General features: G+C 45.2%; 1 protein-coding gene across 5 annotated transcripts in view; it reads right to left on the reverse strand.

Moving 5' to 3' along the window:
- Positions 1-7,908: 7,908 nt before the first annotated feature.
- The window catches only part of AMOTL1 (angiomotin like 1), a 76,062-nt gene continuing 64,691 nt past the window's right edge, over positions 7,909-19,279 (reverse strand). For all 5 annotated transcript variants that reach the window (XM_071555549.1, XM_071555518.1, XM_071555508.1 and 2 more), the window contains 5 exons: positions 16,118-16,308; positions 14,859-14,984; positions 12,856-13,082; positions 11,868-12,137; positions 7,909-10,904 (listed from right to left, as the gene is read on the reverse strand). In XM_071555549.1, the coding sequence (XP_071411650.1) occupies positions 10,801-10,904; positions 11,868-12,137; positions 12,856-13,082; positions 14,859-14,984; positions 16,118-16,308 (918 nt within the window). In that variant the 3' untranslated portion in view covers positions 7,909-10,800. The remainder of the gene's footprint in view (positions 10,905-11,867; positions 12,138-12,855; positions 13,083-14,858; positions 14,985-16,117; positions 16,309-19,279) is intronic.

A 19,279-nucleotide genomic window follows, 5' to 3' on the forward strand; every position in this document is an offset into this window, starting at 1 on the left:
AACCACCATAGATTAATTTCAAATACTTGCTGCTGGACTTGCAATTTCAGGACCATTTCTTCTCTGGCTCTGGGGTGGAGCTGGTCCAGTTCCTCCAAACTGTGTGCACTGGGCTCTTTCAGCTTTCCTTTCTTCTTTAGATGTGGTTGTTTCCATATTCTGATGTCTATCCATCTTCAGTTTGGCCTGAGATTCAGCATCCTCATTCTTCCCAAGGCCTGACACAAAACAGCCACCTCATTTGAGGGACATAGTATTCAGTAGGGATGTCGTATCTTTAGCCTCTGCCACACCCTGGGCATGCAGAAGCCACATTTCATTCTTCTTTCTTTATAACTCAGGAACTTTTTGCTACTTGTAATTTCCTCTGCAAGATTTAACGCAGCTTGACTTTGACAACTCTCATGTTATCCCTGCGCTACCTGACCTTTAACATAAACCTCTCTCAACTGGTTAATCCCTTTTCCCATCCATTATAGGCTGGTGGTTATTCCTAATTGGCTGGGGCTAGGTTGGGAGGGTTGGGGTTTGGTTTGGTTTAGTTTTTTGTTGTTGTTGTTTTGTGTTTGATTTTGTTTGATTTTGTTTGTTTCTTTGGTTTTGTGGTAATTCATCCCCTGAGAGGTTTCTTCTCTTGCCTGGGATTGCATTCCAGGTTGTTGTAGGTTAGTTAATTTCCTAATTAATTCCTTTAATTTTTCAAAATTCCCTTTGTGAAGAAGTTAGCAGCAAGCTGAGAACTTATTTTTAACTTAAATTGAAATACCATGGCAGCATTCAATCCAAGATATTTTCTATGACAAATTCCTTTATAATGTCTTTAGTTCTTATCAAAGCCAGGCAAAAACTCCTTCCATCCTGTTGGATTAATCACACTTCAGCAAAGAACCCAGACTGTTGTAACCAGGACATTTCATCATTACTAGCAGTGTGATGGGAGGTTAAGGCCTTCATTAAAGACAGCAGTCCCATGCTTGACAGTCTCAAATCTATGACAACAGCAGAGAAATTCCTCTACACACCCACATCTGACCCTAATGACCATAGAATCAAAGAATAGTTTGGGTTGGTGAGGGTCTTTAAAGATCATAGAATCATTAGGTGGGAAAAGAGCTTTAAGATCATCAAGTCCAACAGTCAACCCCCCCCACCACCATATTCACCACTACATGACCTCAAGTATCATATCCACATGTTTTTTGAACACTTCTGGAGTGGTGACTCCACCACTTCCCTAGGAAGCCTGTTAGATTGTTTTCCAACCCTTTCTGTGAAGAAATTTTCCCTAATATCCAATCTAAACCTCCACTGGTGCGACTTCAAGGCAGTCAGCAATAGGACAAGGGGGCACGGGCTTAAGGTCTGCCAGGGTAAATTTAAGTTGGATATCAGAAAAAAATTCTTTCCAGAGAGAGTAATCAGGCATTGGAATGGGCTGCCCAGAGAGGTGGTGGATTCACCATCCCTGGAGATTTTTAAACTGAGATTGGACGTGGTACTGAGTGCCATGATCTGGTAAATGGACTGGAGTTGGACCAAGGGTTGGACTTGATGATCTCAGAGGTCTTTTCCAACCCAATCGATTCCATGATTCTGTGATTTCCTCTCATCCTGTCACTTGTTACCTGGGAGAAGAGACCGACCTCTACCTGGATACAAGTCTCTTTCGGGTAGTTGTAGGGAGTGATAAGGTTGGCTTTCTGGAGATAAGATCAGGTCCATACATCATCTCTTTCTCACACTTTTAAACCTACAGGAACCTGCTTCCACAGCAGTGGGGCTGATTCCCCTGTCCCTTTGCCCAAACACATGCTTCTCTTTACAGCTGCTAAGGGGCACACCACTAACTTGAGGCCCAAACAAGTATCAATATGACTGAAAACAATTTCCTTCACAAGTCTGGAAGGAAAGGTTTAGAAAAGACTGGAGGGGTCCCACAGAGATGTTTCACCATCACAAGTGGGCAAGGCTGCAGTGCTCATCCCAGGAATGTCCCATGCTGCCCAACAAACAATGTACAGTCTTACATTTTCCTTCCAGTTCTCCCTCTTTTTATGATGGTCTACTAAGCGAAAGCTTTGACAGATACAGCATCCAACAGGATAGTCTGAGCAAATGCCTTTGGTGATGTGTGGAGACTCCACAGTGCTTCCCTGATGGTCCCCCCCAGGGGACATATGGAGCCAGTGGGGTGAGGAGGAGATTGCCAAAGAGACTCCCAACAGCTGCAGTGCCCTTCCATGCCAGCTCTGCTGGGATCAGGAAGGACTATCAATGGGTCATGATTTTTGCACATGAGGATAACATAGCACTGCTGAGAGGCTCTGGGACCCCAGAGCATGTTCCACCAACAAATGCCCAATGCAGTGCAACTCTACAGCTGCTTCTGAGGAAGGCCTCAAAACAGTGTTCCCCTCTCCAGCAAGTTAGGGTAAGTTCCTGAGTTCAAAAAAGTTGCTTCTACTTACGACTTCAAGCGCATTTTTCACATGGGAAAAATTGTGCCACTGGTGAAAGATCCAAGAAGAAAGCCGACATGTGTTGGGTGAAGGCTGTCAAGTGCTGGGAAATGTTTGCTCTACAGAGGTGTATGAAATTACTCTCTAAAACCAAAATGAACTTGGTCTGTGATGGTTCTTTTTGGTCTGAAGAGTTTGACTGGATGATGATTCAAGGAGGACTTTCAAACCCGAGGGCTCTGTAATAAAATAAAGAGTTTTCAAGTGCAGCTCAGTTCCCACAAGCACACAATTCCATTTTCTCTGTGAAAACTCAAACCCATGTGTTTAGAATGGGCTTTTTACCTGGAAAGGCCTGTTTTGAACTGGTCTGGCCACTGTCAACAGACAATTTTCCCCTAGCACGAATGTGTAGTTCACCACAGAAACAAATTCTTCACACTCAAACTATTCTTTTGCCACTTGCATTGAACAAATTTCTTGTTCTTTTTTTGTTTTCTTGTTCCCTGTAATGAACCAATTTTTTTATTACAGGATCTTAGAATGGTTTGGGTTGCAACAGACCCTCAAAGGTCATCTAGTCCAACCCCTGTGCAATGAATGGAGAACATCTTCAACTAGGTCAGGTTCCTTCTGGTCTTAGTGTTATCCCTCTTGCTCTATCTTGTCCTCTACTATTGCTGTTGCTATAGTTACTATAACACAATTGGTATTAGGATCACCATTACAGGCTGGAGTCACCCTTCTGTGTGCTGGACCAGCACAAGATGTCCGTGACCCCCATTCCAGAGCCTTCCCAGTGTAAATGCCAGGGAAGATTAGGCAGGACAGGGCAGCAGGGTGAGTGGCTCCCACACTGTTCTGGCACACAGGCAGATACCTCACTGCCAGCTGGGCTTTGCCCAGGAACTGGGATGTGTACACTAGAGAATGGCTCTGGGGACCTGTTGGTGGTAGATGGCAACAGGGACTAGGAAGGCTGGTGGTGCAGCCTCAGCCAGGGTTGGGAGAGGCTTCAGGGCCCTGCAGGCAGAAGAGCCAGCACATGCAGATATCTGGGTAATATGATAAGGCACTCATGGCATCTGAAAATAAAGGCTCATCCATCTAAAAAAAGCTCTGACATGGGGACTAAGGCATTATTTAACACCTAAGTGAAAGGGCTCTGACTTGTGCACCAGATTTAGGCTTGGGGAACTTGTACAATGATTTCATTTTAAAAGCAGAGGTGCACCAAGCTGCTGTGCAGATAATAATCATAATAATCAACAAGCATCACTTACAGCTTAAGACAAGGATTTGGGGCCACCACACATAGCCCCACAGTGCAAGTTACTGTACAAATACCTAGATAAGGGCATCCCCTTCCTCCCAGCTGTTGAGTCTTAAAACTATACAGCAAAATGTGGAGAACCAGTGACTTTTGAGGACCAGATTGCCCTGGACTTTCCCAGCCTGTTTCTGGCAGGGTTAAGTTGGAAAAAGATATTGGAAGCAGAAGGGTGTGAGGGGGCCAGTAGGAAGGCAGAGTGGGATGTGTGCTGTGAGGATGCAAGCCACAGCTACAAGAGGGATGCTACAAGAAAGCCAAAGGTGAACTTTTTACAAGGATGTGTAGTGGTAGGACAAGGGGGAGTGGCTTTCAACTTAAAGAAGGCAGGTTTAGATCAGGTATAAGGAAGAAATTCTTTACTGTGAAAGTGTTGAGGCACTGGAACAGCTTGCACAGAGACATGGTGGATGCCTCATCCCTGGCAGTGTTCAAGGCCAGGTTGGGGGGGGGCCTTTGAGCAGCCTGGCCTGGTGGAAGGTGTCCATGACCATGGCAGGGAGATTGGAACTACAGGGAAACAGGGCATGGATAAGGATGCATTCCCACTTCATGCCCTGCTCACCCATGCTGCAGAGCTGGCAGGCTTACCACAGAATCAGGTTGGGGTTGGAAGACACCTTAAAAATCATGCAGTTCCAATACTGCTGCCCCTGGCATCATGCTCACCCCAGACATGGGTTTGTGCACGTGGTGCTTCAGTTCCCTAACTTGCTTCAGTCTCAAACCTGATTTGGGCCAAATCTGCACAACACAGGCTCCCTGCAGGTGTAGTGAGCATGACCCATACACAGACCCTTCTCCAGCCCCTGCGAGAGGTGGCTGGACCCACAGGCTGCCTCATCCCTGCATCCTGGTTCATCCAGCAGCAAGGAATGGAGGGGCTTCCCCATGACAGGGGTCTGAACCTGGATTTGGTACTTGGCCTGGCCATTTCTGGATGTGCTATGAATTCAGGTGGAATTCATGCAAGCAGCAATTTTTTTGTGCACCAAATTGCAGTGTGATTTTAAGAGCAAACCTACCAGAAAGGGTCATCTTAAAAATGCCCTGAATAACCTGCTGAGGAGCCCTTCATTTCCTCACTTTATAACATCTGTCTCCCTTCTGGAACTTCCTCCCAGCTACTTGGGCTGATCAAATCCCAAACCAGGGACTGGCAGAGGGATGTCAGCTGCCACCACAGTCCCTTGTCCTCATTCCAAGCCCAGCTGTCCTGTAGGAAGCTTTGCATGCCTGGACGGTCACTGGCTGCCCACCCTGCTTCTGCAGGGGCCCAAGGGCACTCCTGGGGCATGCAGGAACTGGGGGAGCTGTGAATGGTGAGTCAGAGGTCACCAAGCAGCCAGGAAAGCCACTGGTCAGGTGAGGGCATGACCTCCTGAGAGCTCCATTGCTGCCTCATCATGTGGTACCTGAGAAAACAGGACGCCATCCAGCACTGAGCTTTGCTGCAGGTCTTCAGCCCCTCAAAAGATGGGGGGCCAACATGGACTTGGGTCTCATCTCTTATTGCTGCCCTGCTTTGTGTCAAAGTGGAGGGCACTGGCACAGAACTAATGTCTGAGCTGGCTACAGCAGGGCCACGCAGGGTTACTCTGGAAAATATGCGCATTGATATTTTATTCATCTAAAGCTGAAGTGGTTGGTATGAAAGAAAATAGCTTGTGGTCTTCATACCTTGAGTCAATGAATTCCTGGGCCTTTTATAGCTCAGGAATGCTGGGCACTTGAGGTTGGTTTTACAAGGCTGTGAAACCATGGCATAAGGTCTGGACAAACATTAATCACAGTGGGACGATGACAGCTGCTCATGTTTTACCCATCTCTCAGGTGGTATTGCACTTTGCACATTGTGCCCTGTTTTCCCCATTTGCTTTGGTCAGCAGAGAGGGGCATTAGTACCTTCAGGCTTGTGGGGCCACTGCATCCACCAGTTTTAGTATTGACATTCAAAGGGGCGGTCCATGACCAGCACACTGGTGCAGTGCCAGCACCTGGCTCGGCACTGGCCTCAGGCACTTCCCTGCACTTTGCTTTCCCTCAAGGCTGCTGTTTGAACAACACTCTTGCACTCTGGGGAATAGGAGGAGTATTTCTCAAATTTTCATGATCTCTGTATAGTAAGAGCTACAGACCTTTAAGAAGAGGGGTTTGGGGTTCAAATGCAGTTGGCCTCTCAAGCCCCCATCATTGTAGGGCTGATGACAAGGAGGTTCAGCCCAGCACAGACCCCACCAGGTACCACTGATCTACTGCAGCTCTCTCATGCCCATGCTGTCCACTTTCTGTGTGAGCAGCTCCTATGCCACAGGGTAACCAAAAACCTAAGGGTGATCCAGGAACACAGTGGGGTGCTCAGACCCAGCCCAGTTTGTTGCGTTGCATCCAGACCCCAGACTGGGGATCCTGATGACCAGCAGACCCCTGGCAGAATCCCTCCTGCAGGAGATCTATGTCTGCTCTGTGCATATGTTTCACTGCAGTATACCCTAAGTCCTACTCCAGGAGGTATTTAGCTACGTGAGGAATCTTTCCCCAAGAATACACCGCACTGTTGTTTATACCTTTGCTCCTCTAAAACTTACAGAGGAGAAAGTTCGGAGCATGGTAATGAACCAGCACAGAAGAGACATTGCAGCTGCACAGTGCGCTGAATCCTGCAAAGATCTTGTCATTTTGGATGGGGCTTGATTTTTGAATACTTCTAAATGGCAATTTTGTTAAAATTTATTGGCTCTTCTGAGCTCTCTCCCTATACACACGGCAAGTAAAGAGATCCCTGTTCATTACTTACTTCTGGGATCATGGATTTTAATGTTTAAACAAACTGATTCTGGAAATTTACTTTTTGCATGTTTATGCCTGAGGTTAAAATGCAGTGTTACAGTGATATTCTCTCTATTTTTGGCTGGAGCATCTGTAGTGAAGGCACAATCCAAAAATGGAATAAGCCCCCTCTTTGCCATACCTGAATGCAGCTGGCCATGAGGCTTTTCCCACCCTTGTACTGATTTGGCCTCTGTTAGTTTCTTTTCTCCCATGACCTTGAAAAAAACAAGCTAAGCCCCAAATTCTACTGTCAAATCTCAACCATCACCAAATTTTTGTTCTTGGTAAAAAGCCAGGGCATGACAAATACTTTCAGCTGCCATGTCTTGAAGATGGAGGGATCAGATGGGTCAGGCTGACCTGTGCTTACGTGGGGAATATGAGGTGGTGGGATGTGGCTGAAGCAAAACCTCTGCTAAAGTTTCTGCAACCCCCCTGGATCTTTGCTGACAACATGTGAAAGGATTTGGGCAGAGAAGGCTGGGACAGGCAGAAAACTCATAGGAGAGAGATGCCCTTAGTGGCATTCATGCCTTTCATGCCTGCAGCTCCCTGGGACCTGATTCAGGAATTTTCTAATAGATACTTTCAAGAGCGTGTGAGAGCCTGTTGAGCAAACCTCCCTTACTCAACGCCAGACACTTGGGTAACTTTTCCACCCCTCCCCCCCATTTATTTCAGTTTCATAAACAAACATAGGAACAGTATTTCCACCAGGCTAGAGCACTTCTTTTGCCCACACAGCAACTTCAAATGGGATCTGATCTTTAGTCCTTACTGAAGACATTATAGTTACATAATTCAAGAATATCTAGATCTACAAGGTGCTTAGGTGACTCATGCATACTGACCCAACATCTGTCAAAAAAAGAAGCCCCAGACCCTCAAGAACAAACTGAAAAAATCAATGGGAGCTCTATGCTTAGGAGGAATGAAGGCATAAAGCATATTCCAATCTTCACCAAAATGCCTCGTTAAGCTTCCAGCCTCATTTCCATCAGGTGAAGATGATCTCAGTAAAATCCTGCTCTTATTGCTTGGCCAAGCTCCCAGTTTGATCGTCTTTGGAGACCCACTGATTTCATGCCCACATACACTCACTTGTGGCATCTGCTGTGGGGCCCTTCATAAACAACAGTAAAAAACACAGAAAACAAAGTAGATGCAACCTCAAAGTTCCTGAAGTATCCCCACTTAGTGTTAGCACTTTGTGTGCAAAGCTTAGAGAAGTGTTTCAAAAGTCCTTTCCTCTTTTGGGGTCTAAACATACTCACACTGGAAAAGTGAGAAAATAAACATGTTTATACATTTATTATATACAATAGTAAGGCACAAGTTCAAACAGCAAAGAATAAGAAATCTTTGGCTGACCAACAATATCAACATTTGCTGGGGGTGACACAAAACGTTCTCCACTTCCCCCCGTATGTACAAATAACCCTCCAGCTGTACAACACTGTACAACAAACTTCTCTATACAATCAACAACAATAAAAAATGACAGTATTTTACAACTAGTTACCAACGTCACCTGGAATGGCTACAGCACAGTTTCCCAAAAACACAAAACAGTTTAAAGAGCTGGGAAAACCAGCACAAACGGAGCTGCACCGCCCTGATGAGAGGGGCTGATGTATGGCAGTAGTACTCCACACAAGTCCTGCTGGTGCTCAGGCTGGGAGGAGACCCACTGGTCCTCCAGACATTCCCTCCAGTAAAACTAACATCTCGTGAGTTCAACACAATTGAGGAGAATGAACCTTTGGGTTTACTTGAGCTGTTGCCTACAACATGAGTTGCGTACACCATAGTATCTAACAGTTTTCTATATATGACCATGAATCTGAGGCAGCATCAACTGTAAACACAGCTTTGGAAACTGGAGGTATTGTGGACTCCACAAGCAGGAAGAATGCTGTACTCCAGCTGACTTGGAGAAGCCAAGCAGAACCACTACCAAACATAACTAAAAGCTGTATCACACATGCTGATCCAACAATGTTTCTGCTGGATGCCTCACTGTCTGACTGCACACGACTTACTGAACAGTTTTCATCAAAAGAAATAATACAGCTGGTAATAAATAGGGACTTACTTACAAGCCCCTGGGTATCCTTATTTCTTGGATAAAAAATGATGAAACGAAATATTCACCAACATTTTACTTGTATTCCCTTCCTTTGTCTTCCTCCTATCCCAGTCCTACCACAGACACTTGTGGAAGGGCCATGGAGGCGGGTCAGCAGTGATGTCACATGTGGGCCCAGCTTTTATGCAAACAATTACAACGTTTAAATTAATTTTAAGGAAAAAAATGAAATTATTTTACAAGGCATATATTAAGCTGCATAATATGTTCCAAGGGTTTCACAATGCAAAGCTGCTAACACTTAAAACACACAGTTTGCTTGCCTGCACAACCTACCTACCACTATTTTGTTTAACAAGTGCAAAAATCAGAAAGAGAGTGACAACAACATATGTCTAATTCTATGTACACGCAAAAATTAGTGCATAGCTTTAACATAGCAATTTTTTTCTTTAAAATGAATGGTATCAGCCAGGCAGTACTGACCACAAGGCTCTGACCCATGAAGGTTTTGAGTTCGCAAGGACTTCAGTTTTCAGCGAAAGCAGAGTTTAAAGAGCCTGGTGTTCTCATGCTCAAGGGCTCTGATTCAATACCTACAAGGAAGGGGTGACCTTGAGCCATCTCTGAGCACACAATTACTTCTAGCACCCATCACTTTTCCACTCTAGGCAGTCTCACATAAATCCCATCACCCTTTTTCCCCAAGCCAAGTTCTTAAAGTCATTACAGTGCACCACAAGGTTCAGGAACTGCAAAGCCAAGACAAAAATACCTCACAGAGGATAATTTCTCTAGAAGCATGTGCAATGCACAAAGCAAATGGTATGCCACAATTAACACAGATGGTGAGCTGGCTGCCTTACAGTCAGTCAGCACCTCTTAGTAAATTCAGAGACAAAGCTGAAAATGAGAAATATTCCATCATGGGTAAAATAATGTGAAAACAAACTGCAGCTCAGCACAGAAAACACATGATGCTCACATATTCCTTTGCAGTTAAACCTTTCCCAGCGTGATCCTACACCCCTTAATGCCCAATCCCACGTCAACTTGAACAGCAGGTTTGTATGCTCAAGCAAGGCAGGCATTGAAAATAAGGGAAAATCTTGTTCTCACCACAAGCACACTGATTCTTGCAATACTATGAACCAGTGCACATTAAGAGGCATCTTCTGATTTTACATGCAAAGCCAGCTTAACACCTCTGAAAACACACCCAATACAGTCCCCCTCTGAAGGAGCTCTGTTGTGCACAGGCCTTCAGGGAGCTGTTGGGATCCTCCCCCACATTTCCCTCTGAAACCTTCCTATGGTTACAAGAGATTGCTTCAACAGGGTCCCCCTCCCCCACTCTACATTTATCCTCCATGAGAATTCCAGCCAACAACTGCTCCTACCAAAAAAAGAAGTCTCAGCAAGCTCTGAGGTTGCAAGACATGAATATTTGCACTGTAAACCCAGCTCCAAGAGCAACACTTGTCCAGCCAGGAAAGAGGCACCTGACCTGCCTGCCCAGGAAAACCACACCACGCCACTTCACACAAATACTTACAAGAAGCCATCATGTACACCTAAAGACCAATTATTCACAAAAACTAAGCAGTGAAATTTTTGAGACTTTGAAACTTTTGAGAAATGCATTGATACTCAGGAAGATACAAGTTTTTCCTGGGTTACTTGGAAACTCCCTCTGGCCTCAAAAGAGACAGGATTTCACTCCCTGTTCTGGCAGCAGAGCAGCAGGAAAACAGAGCAGCAGTGTGCAACCAGTCTGTAACTTCACTACCTTCTCTTTATGCCAAAAATGCAGTTTCCTTTTTCCTCAACAATCCCCTTCTCACACCATCTTCCATTTTCAATGCCCCCTTCTGTTCGGAAAATCCCAGAGGTTCATTTCATTGCTCCTCTTCAGTGCTCTTGACTTCTCCGCCTGGTCCAAAGTCTACACTTATCACACTCAAGCTTCATTTTGCACACAAACTTTCTCTGTCTTCAAACTCGTAGGATTAGTTTTCAAGGCTGGCACACTGAGGACCATCTTGAACCTGGCTGTACACATATGAAACCCCAGGAGCACAGTCCTCTGCTCAGATGAGGACTTCCATCATGTCCGTGTCTGGAAACTCAGGCTTGTGGAGCAAGCTGCTCACTCTGCCTTTGCTGTCAGGCAGCTTCACGTGGCTGGAGTTCTCTGCAATGGAAAGAAGGGGAAGTTGGTCTTCAGCTCAAATTCAACAGCTGTGTATCAAGCCCTTTTTTGGGGAGTGAAGGTGGAGCATCACCTAACTGTTATGTCCTACATCTTGAAATCCAAATATGTTTAGGACACTGAGAACATGTAATGCTGAATTCCCTGCACAATGAGAACAGGTGTGTCAGTCTGCACAGACCCCAAGGGCAGGCACAAAGATGGTACTTAAGAGATACAGATCAAAGTACCTTGTAAGTAAAATCACAGAATGGTTTGGGTTCGAAGGGACCTTAAACACCATCTAGTTCAGTGACAGGCAGCCCTTTTAATGATACATGGCATTTTTTTAGAGGGAAAGCTGGCTTTTCAGAGATGAATGTGTAGGAAACAGGCTTTTTCAAAATAACATGCTTAAAATAAATGTCTACTTTGCTAGGGCTGTAAACTAGCAGTTTCCACCTTTCAAAAATAATTAAATTGTACTTCTTTATCCCCACTAAAAAACAGATCACCCCTTTCTCCATACTGTTCCCTCCCACTTTCCTTGAAAAACTAAGGAGAAAATGGTGCTTTCACTAACCATGGCTTCAGTTGAAAAAAAAAAAAGAGTCTGAGTATTTGAGCAGGTGTGGAGTGTTTTCAAGGTGTGAAACTCAGCAGTTTTATATCTGGCAGCATAAATGACTGCATTTGCTGCAAACCCTGCCTGCCACAGGTGAGTGGAGCTTTACATAAGCTGCCGAGCATGAAGCTCTGGAAAGCCAGACTGGGCAGCCTTGGAAAGTTCTCTCTCTACCATTTTATTTTCCCTGGAAAAACCTCCATTTCACCTTATAAATTGTGATAGCATCATGCATACACACATCTCCCTCCCCCATCAATACTGGGGTGTCTCTGGGGATCTGCTATCAACCCTGAAGGGGCTAACATTTTGCACTGACATAGGGATCTGGCAGAGCTCACCCAGTTTCTCGCTGGCCACTCGTGCCCCTGAGGGCCGTGGGGCTGGGCTGTGTGATGGGGTGGTGCCCAGCCGCCCACGGCCGGGGAAGGAGGCGGTGCCGGGCCAGAAGAGCTCGGAGGCTTTGTCCGTCTGGGTGCTGCTGTCTTTGCTGCCCGTCTTCGCGTGGGAGGCTGCCGGCACTGGGACGGGCATGCACGACAAAGAGGGCAGGGGGGGAGGCAGCGAGGGGCCTGGTGGGTGGTCGTGGTGCTCCTTCCCCAAGAGCAGCCCTGAAAACACACAGAGGTCAGTCACATGCTGGCTCAAATGCAAGGGCTGTCCCTCTGTCCTACACCACAGCTACAAAGTGCTGGTCTGTCTCCAGCCCCTCAGCTTGGCTTATTTTCCCCTTGATGCTACCTGTTGCTCTTTTGCTGACATCCATATGGTACTTCCCTACAAAACAGCTTTTCGAAAGCAGCTTCCCCTTCCTGCATTCCCTTCCGCACACTCATCCTGGTGGCACTTACTCCTGGCATATCCTTGCACACCTCCATGCGCTGATCCTACACAGCCCCAAACCACAGGCAGTGCTACACTCCTTTTTCCATTCAGATGCCACATCACATCATGCAGTCCTACCCACAGGTACGCTCACCCTCTTGATTAACTTTAACCAGGCTTTTTTTAGTAGCCCAAATTTGTTATTTACTCCCAAAAAGTTGTAAACATTATGTTCCTGTATCTGGGAGGATTTCTCTCAACTGTGGCTTTCTATAATCAGTGCAAAATGATTTAATGTGATTAAAAATATAATTAAGATACAACGCAAGGTTTAAAAATGACTGATTTTTGACTTAAGCACAAGGGAACACATTCTATCCACGGAAGGTTCTCTGTAAATGAGCTGCTGGGGCAATGTGTGCCAATGCACTTTTGCTAAGTTCAAGCAGAAGGATTAGGACGAAGTGACGGATGAGCCAAAACTTAAACAAAAGCTAAGCTCACCTATGCTCCCCTTCCAGAGCTTTTCTTCCTTCCTCTCCTCAGCTATCTGGTTGCTGGTGAGCGAGGTCTGGCGCGAATGCACCCCCGTAGAAGCAGCAATGGAGGGGACAGACCGAGCTGGTCGCAGGCTGGTACTGTCAGCTTTCCCAGCGTCCTTCCGTGACCGTTGCTGAAGGACCTTGATCATGGCATCCTTCTCAATTATTTTGGCATGCAGATTCTTTATTCTGCAAATATATGAATGCTCTGCTTACAGGAATGGAAAAAGCATTTATAAGAGCAAGTGTCCACACCCTGGGCCAGCAGGGAGGTCCCAAGGTACCTGCCCTGCTGCTCTGTCCCCTCTGGTTTTCAGCTACTTGGATAAGGCAGCTCTCAGCAGTCTCTCCAAGGATAACCATGCACTTCAAAACAGGGCTAGAAACTGGCCTTTGTAACTATTAAGCCAAACATTTTCTGCAAGGTTAACTGAACTCATCTATGCTGTGGCTTTATCAGCCCAGCAGGAGAAATGAGGGCAGTAGCCTGACTGGGATGCAGGTTGCTACCTTCACCACAGTTGTTGTCAGCTGGAGCAAAGACCTGCTGAACCAAGAGGAAAGGTTCCCTTTGCTTTCTCTTACAGCTGGGCTGGGCTCTTGCTTCTCCCTCACTGCTGCAGAAGCGATAAACAACAAGCAAAGCTTGCTACTTTGCTTATACAGACCCTAGAGACTCTCAAATCATGGGATTATCTGAGATTCTTCTCAGATAATTATTTTCTGGGAATAATTAACACCATACCCAAAGACTACAAAACTATATATATATATAAAAAAAAATTGTACACTATGACAGGGAGAGGAATATAGCTTGACTGTGCTGTTCAATATATAGTACAATGCGGATGCATTTTGTGAAGCTGTGAAAGCTAAAATGCCACACTGGAACATCTATATATACAAAGGTGATAGACAGAAACTTCATGTTGGCACTAGCTTTCATAATCAGATCTCTAATTTGCAATGAAAACACAAGATGCTAATCTCTCTTTAATTAAGTCAATGGCAGAACTCCAATACTTCCCTGGAACCAGGATTAGCTTGCATCTGTAAGTGGAAAACAGAAGTCAAAACCCAGGAAAAACAATAATTGATATTTTCCACAAGCAACAAATACACCTTTTTTATAAAAATGTCTGCAGACTTGTGTTTTTGTGGGGAAGCCAACACAGAAGAAAATACTTCAAATAGTGCTTCAGTAAAAACCTAGAGGAATACACACACTTTTTCAAGTGATTTTTACTCATCAAAAGGTCATTTTTTACTAGGAATGAAGTCTGGATTTAAAATACTGCCCAGGTCTAATGCTTGTTGAACAACATGGCCACATGTCCTCTTGTGTGCTGAAAATGGAGAAGTATCTGCAACACAGACCATTACTGTCGCTGACTGTGCCCAAAATAGTTTATTTTGTATATTATGCTGCTTGCAAAAGCATCTTTTTTAGTGGTGCTTATAGTGCTAACTTTTGAGGGATTGTTGTTAAATACCAGTGTGACAATCACACAACTTGAATGTGGAAAACTTAGTGTATCTAGAAAGAGCAATAAACAGGCAAGAAGCAAAGATCAAGGCAAAGGAATGCCCTCACATTGCTGATTATGTAGGATTGGGATTACAACTTCAGTTTTTGTGACCAGATGCTCCTGTTTCCAAGGGGGGATTTTCACAGATTAAACAAGCACTCAGCTTCCTTGCATGCCAGCCTACTTTTAATAGCGGCACAGCCTGTTTTGTAAAAATGTTGGGTTTGTCACAGATTTTTAACAGGAAGGTAGAAAGAAAGTTATCTAATGACAACAACCCTTTAACCCCTGTTTTATTGCTGAAAAGCAAAACTAAGTCTAAGTAAAGCTAAGCCCATCCTTTCCAGGAATGCAGGAAGGAGCAGAAAGGCATCCTGGTTTATCTGAACCCAGCCCTAACACCACAAGAAGCCGGTATGGCATGAGGTCCCCTTACGTGTACTCCATGTCCTGGCAGCGCCGGTTGGCTTGCACGATCTCCTCCTCCTCCTGCCAGCCCCGCACCTCCAGCGCTGTCTCACCATAGCTGCCATTGCGGGAGTGGCTCGGGGCTGAGGCATCCCTGGCAAAGAGGGTCACCACAGTGAGTCAGGCTCCTGAGACTGTGAGGGTGGCTTTTGTAAGTGATTGGCACTTGCAAAGAAAACCCCAAACCCACATTCAAAGAGCAAGCCAGCGACAGTTGCCTGCTAAGTGGATGGCTATCTGGCACTGGGTCATCCTGCTGCAGACTACTCTTGGCCTGGGTTTGGTCATTAATGCCATTATTTTAACAGAGAAGACACAGAGAGCATGCTGAAATAATGGGTGACCCACACAAGGCTAAGAACCATCCTGAAGGACAGGGTCAGACATCGGAGGGACTCACTTACCAGGTCCAAAGTCAACAAGACTACATCACCAAGAAGCAACAAAACTCTGTGCTTTGCAAGTTGAAAAAAAGCACAGGAATTGCTGCCTAGACCAGACTGTAAAAGGAAAGAACCATCCTGAGTCACGCACTCAAATGCATATCCAAGGGAAAATCCATTTAGAATTTTTCTGAGGATTTGGTTTCTAAGAAACTGGGGTGAGAAGTTAATTATCCCAGCCTCCTGATCACTGGAAAGTCTCACTGCATTTTGTGCTTTTGGGAACCATGCTTTGACACAGACAAACTGGAGACAGATAGTCCAGACAAATGCAAAGTGAATGGAAAAGCGTTTACACTAGAACATGTCAGGAATGGCTGAAGTAAGAAGAAACAACAGGGAATATCTGTCTTTCAATATTTAAAAGGCTGCTTGAACATCAACAGTGATCTGTTACTCATTGTGTACACTTGAGAAGGACAAGAATCAGTGGAGGTAATTCACAGTAAAGAAGTTTAGCTCAGCTATCAGGAAACCATTTTACTTTGAAGATTAATGAAGAGGTGATGCATAATTTAGCACCCTGAGGCTTTACTATTGAGGCTATTGCTTGAATCAGGTGCCTAGATCTGATAAACTTTTGGACCTGGTCAGAAAGATAAATCCTGTCTTAAACAACTATTGTATCTCATTGGCATGATAGGGTAGAGAGGTGGTAACCCTGGCGGTGTGGGTCAGCAGGGAAAGGCACGTAACATCCAGCCTTAAGAAAATACCCATTTTGTATTATTTCCCCACAGTTTCCATGGTGAAGAGTTGCCTGCTTGGAGCAAGGTCATCTTACCTCTCTGTTGCAGCTGTGGCTGCAGCATTCATGGCAAAGTGCCGGATTGTACTCTCCTCCAGGTACTTCTGCTCCCACTTGGTCATGTCAGCTTCCAGGGCCAGGATCCTCTCCTCCTTCTCTCGCACCAGCTCCATCAGGGCTGGGGCATTGTGCTCTGGGAGGCTGCTTGCCTGGTAGCTGCCCTGCCTCTGCCATTGGAAAGGACAACAGACATTCACCCTCTGCCAAGCATGGGAGCTGTTGACCCTTTTTTCCCCAATTCCCTGCAGCATGCAAAGACATCCCCGTGTCTTTTGACAGGGGCAGGTGGAAACCCCAGGCTAAACCCCTTAGCTCACAGGAGAACAGGCAAGTTGACCATATATGCAACTCCAGTACATACTTGCCTAGACCACACTGACAGAAGAGGGATTTGGCTGCTCCCTGGATGTGCAGGAGTTTAACGGAATACCCCAAGCCAAGGGAAAAGGTGGGAAAAAAAACTTGGAAAAAATCAGTGGGAAAAAGAAGCAAAAAAGCTTTAAAAGATATTTATCTTGCTGGGATTTCATCCCACGGCTGAGCAGTGCTCAGTGTGGACAGGCAGTTATTACCTATATATATAAGCTTAAAGAAAAGTGACATGCAATCCATTTAAAACAGCAGCTGGGAAAATACCCCAGACATGTATTTACACCTGTCTCTTCTGGCACATTAGTTCTCATGTGCCCTCAGGAGTTTCTTTCTGTGGGGTAGCAGCTGAATTTCTGACCAGAGGGGCAGAAGATCTTCACACACTTCAGGGTGGCTCCCATGGGATGCTGACAAGCAGCGATGGGTGGGTAACTCTTTGCATCTATGGTACAAGGAAAGTGCTTACCCAGGCAAGATTTATCCCACCCAGTTACAGCACTTAATTAAATCACCTAAGCAGCATGGGTAGCTGCCCGAGCTCCTCTCACTGCTGACAGAGAGTGGAGGCAGATGGAGATGAGTCCTTGGGCTCAGCAGAGGGATTTGAGAGCGTGCTGAGGAAAGAGGTGTGAAACTGTGAGAGAACTCAGTAGAAATAAATGAACTTTTAAATAAAAAATGCAAGAGATTTGTTACACCCCATGGCACACAGTACTGTGCTAGAGGGGAAATGGTGTCTCAGGAGCACTGGCTTCTCATCCATGCTACACCATGAATGTCCACAGGCGAAGCAGTACCATCACACCACAGTGAGGGCTGCAGCAACCATTTCCATTTTCCAAACTACATTTCCTCCTTCTAGACACTTATCTCCTCCTTACGGAAAACTAGAGATACCAGGGAAAGGCTGCAGCCTTTGCCTCTGGTGCAGTAACAATGTGTTTGGAAGCCTTCTAGAAATGCAATATGGAGTGGCTCTTGGGAGCAGTGACTGTGACTCTGCTCCTGCTAAAATACCATCAAATCTCTGGCAGGAAGGTAATATTTTGGAAGCATGGTCCTTGGTATCTCGGGTCATCACAGGTGTTTGTTGTCTTCTGAGTCAAAACCTCTGCCAGCCTGCAGTGCTAACTCAAAGGGATTGTTTTTTGGCCCCAACTCATGGATCAGCGATAATGAAGATTTGCCATTTGGACTCAGCTACCAGCAAGCCAGAGACAGATGAGATTCTGGCTCTCTGTCTCCTTGTGTGCTGCATCTCTTCTGCTGACCCCAGTAAAAATGAGAAAAAAAATCTCATTTTTTTCTCTGCAGTTGGAAAATGTCTCAGTAACTATAATTTTAATAACTCAGAGAAGACACTTCTGAAGCAAAAAGCTGGGATATTTTGATGCCACATGATTCATTGCAGCATTGTCGTTCATAAACAAAAAGTATAAATAACAATAGTAAAACATACCCCAATGTGTCCTCTCAAAACTGATAGATGAGACAAGAAATTAAGAGTATCTTTCATCTCAAAACTTACTAGGTGGAGTGGGTGCAGGTATTTGAGAACTATGTCAACCCAAAATCCAAATGCTAATTGTTAAAAAAAAATTAAAATTAAGCAATCTGTAAGTTACAGGGGAATTTTCTGCCAAAATGCACAGATGTAGCCTGAGCTTTCAAGACAAGGACTTCAGCAACAGTCCATCCCAGTTACTTTATATATCAACTTGTCCTTATATTCCAGCCATTCTTATTTCTAGTTTTATCTTCCCTTTAATTTTAATCTTATGTTTCTCAAGTGTCCTTTTATTTACACCAGCATTAGCATGTCATACCCCAGGTAATTCCTTTGTTAAACTGGAGGAAAGCTGGCTAAGGGGGAACAGAGAAGAGCCACTGGGGCAAGACTTGATCAACAAGACTTAACACACTTCTATGGAAGCAAGGAAGAGTTGAGATGAATGAGAAGGGACTCCAGAAATCAGCCTCAAGAGCGATACCATGGGAAAAGTTCTGGGGCACCTGGCCTGTCCTGGGGCTGCTGGAAAGAAGGGGATGCTCTCAGTACTGGCCATCTCATGATTCTGCAAACCACTGACACTGACCAGAGAGTTATCTCCCAATTGCATCCTGCTGGCAGGATCAGCCCTTCTGCTTTCTGGCAGCATAAGCTCCATGTAACAGATGCTTTAGTTTCCACTAATGCCTTATAAATAAGGAAAGGCTATAGTAGCAGATGCCTGCAATGACAGATATGAGTGAGCCCTTTAAGAATTACTAGAGCATCATGCTTTGCTTATGTTGCTGGTTCTTCCCCAAGCTGTAGTCTGATACATTTAGCACATCTGCTCACCCTCCTCTAGAGCCAATGCCCATGTATTTGGCACTTGGTATGGGCTGCAGCCCGAATATTCTCCCTGCAACCTCCTCATGCTTTTTTTTCCCTTTTCACAGATGACTGGACTTTGGAACTTAGGGATGTAGGATTTCTAACAAAGGAATGACTGTGCACAAGATAAAAGCATAACACTACCCCTCTAAGGACAGAGGGCTGCCAAAAACCAAGGGGACACACAGAGAAATGCAAATCTACACTTACAGCCCATTCTGGACTGGACTGATAAATACGTAATTTATTGTCTGAAGATGACACCATTTATCTCCAGATCTGTCAGGAGCTGAAGTTTCTGTGAACCACATACACCAAGCTTTGCACAGAACGAATATAGCCCAAGGTCCTCCTCCTACCAAATCCCACATCATCCCACCTTGCTT

The sequence above is a fragment of the Pithys albifrons genome, chromosome 1 (genome assembly GCF_047495875.1).
Source record: "Pithys albifrons albifrons isolate INPA30051 chromosome 1, PitAlb_v1, whole genome shotgun sequence".
Classification (NCBI taxonomy): Eukaryota; Metazoa; Chordata; class Aves; order Passeriformes; family Thamnophilidae; genus Pithys; species Pithys albifrons.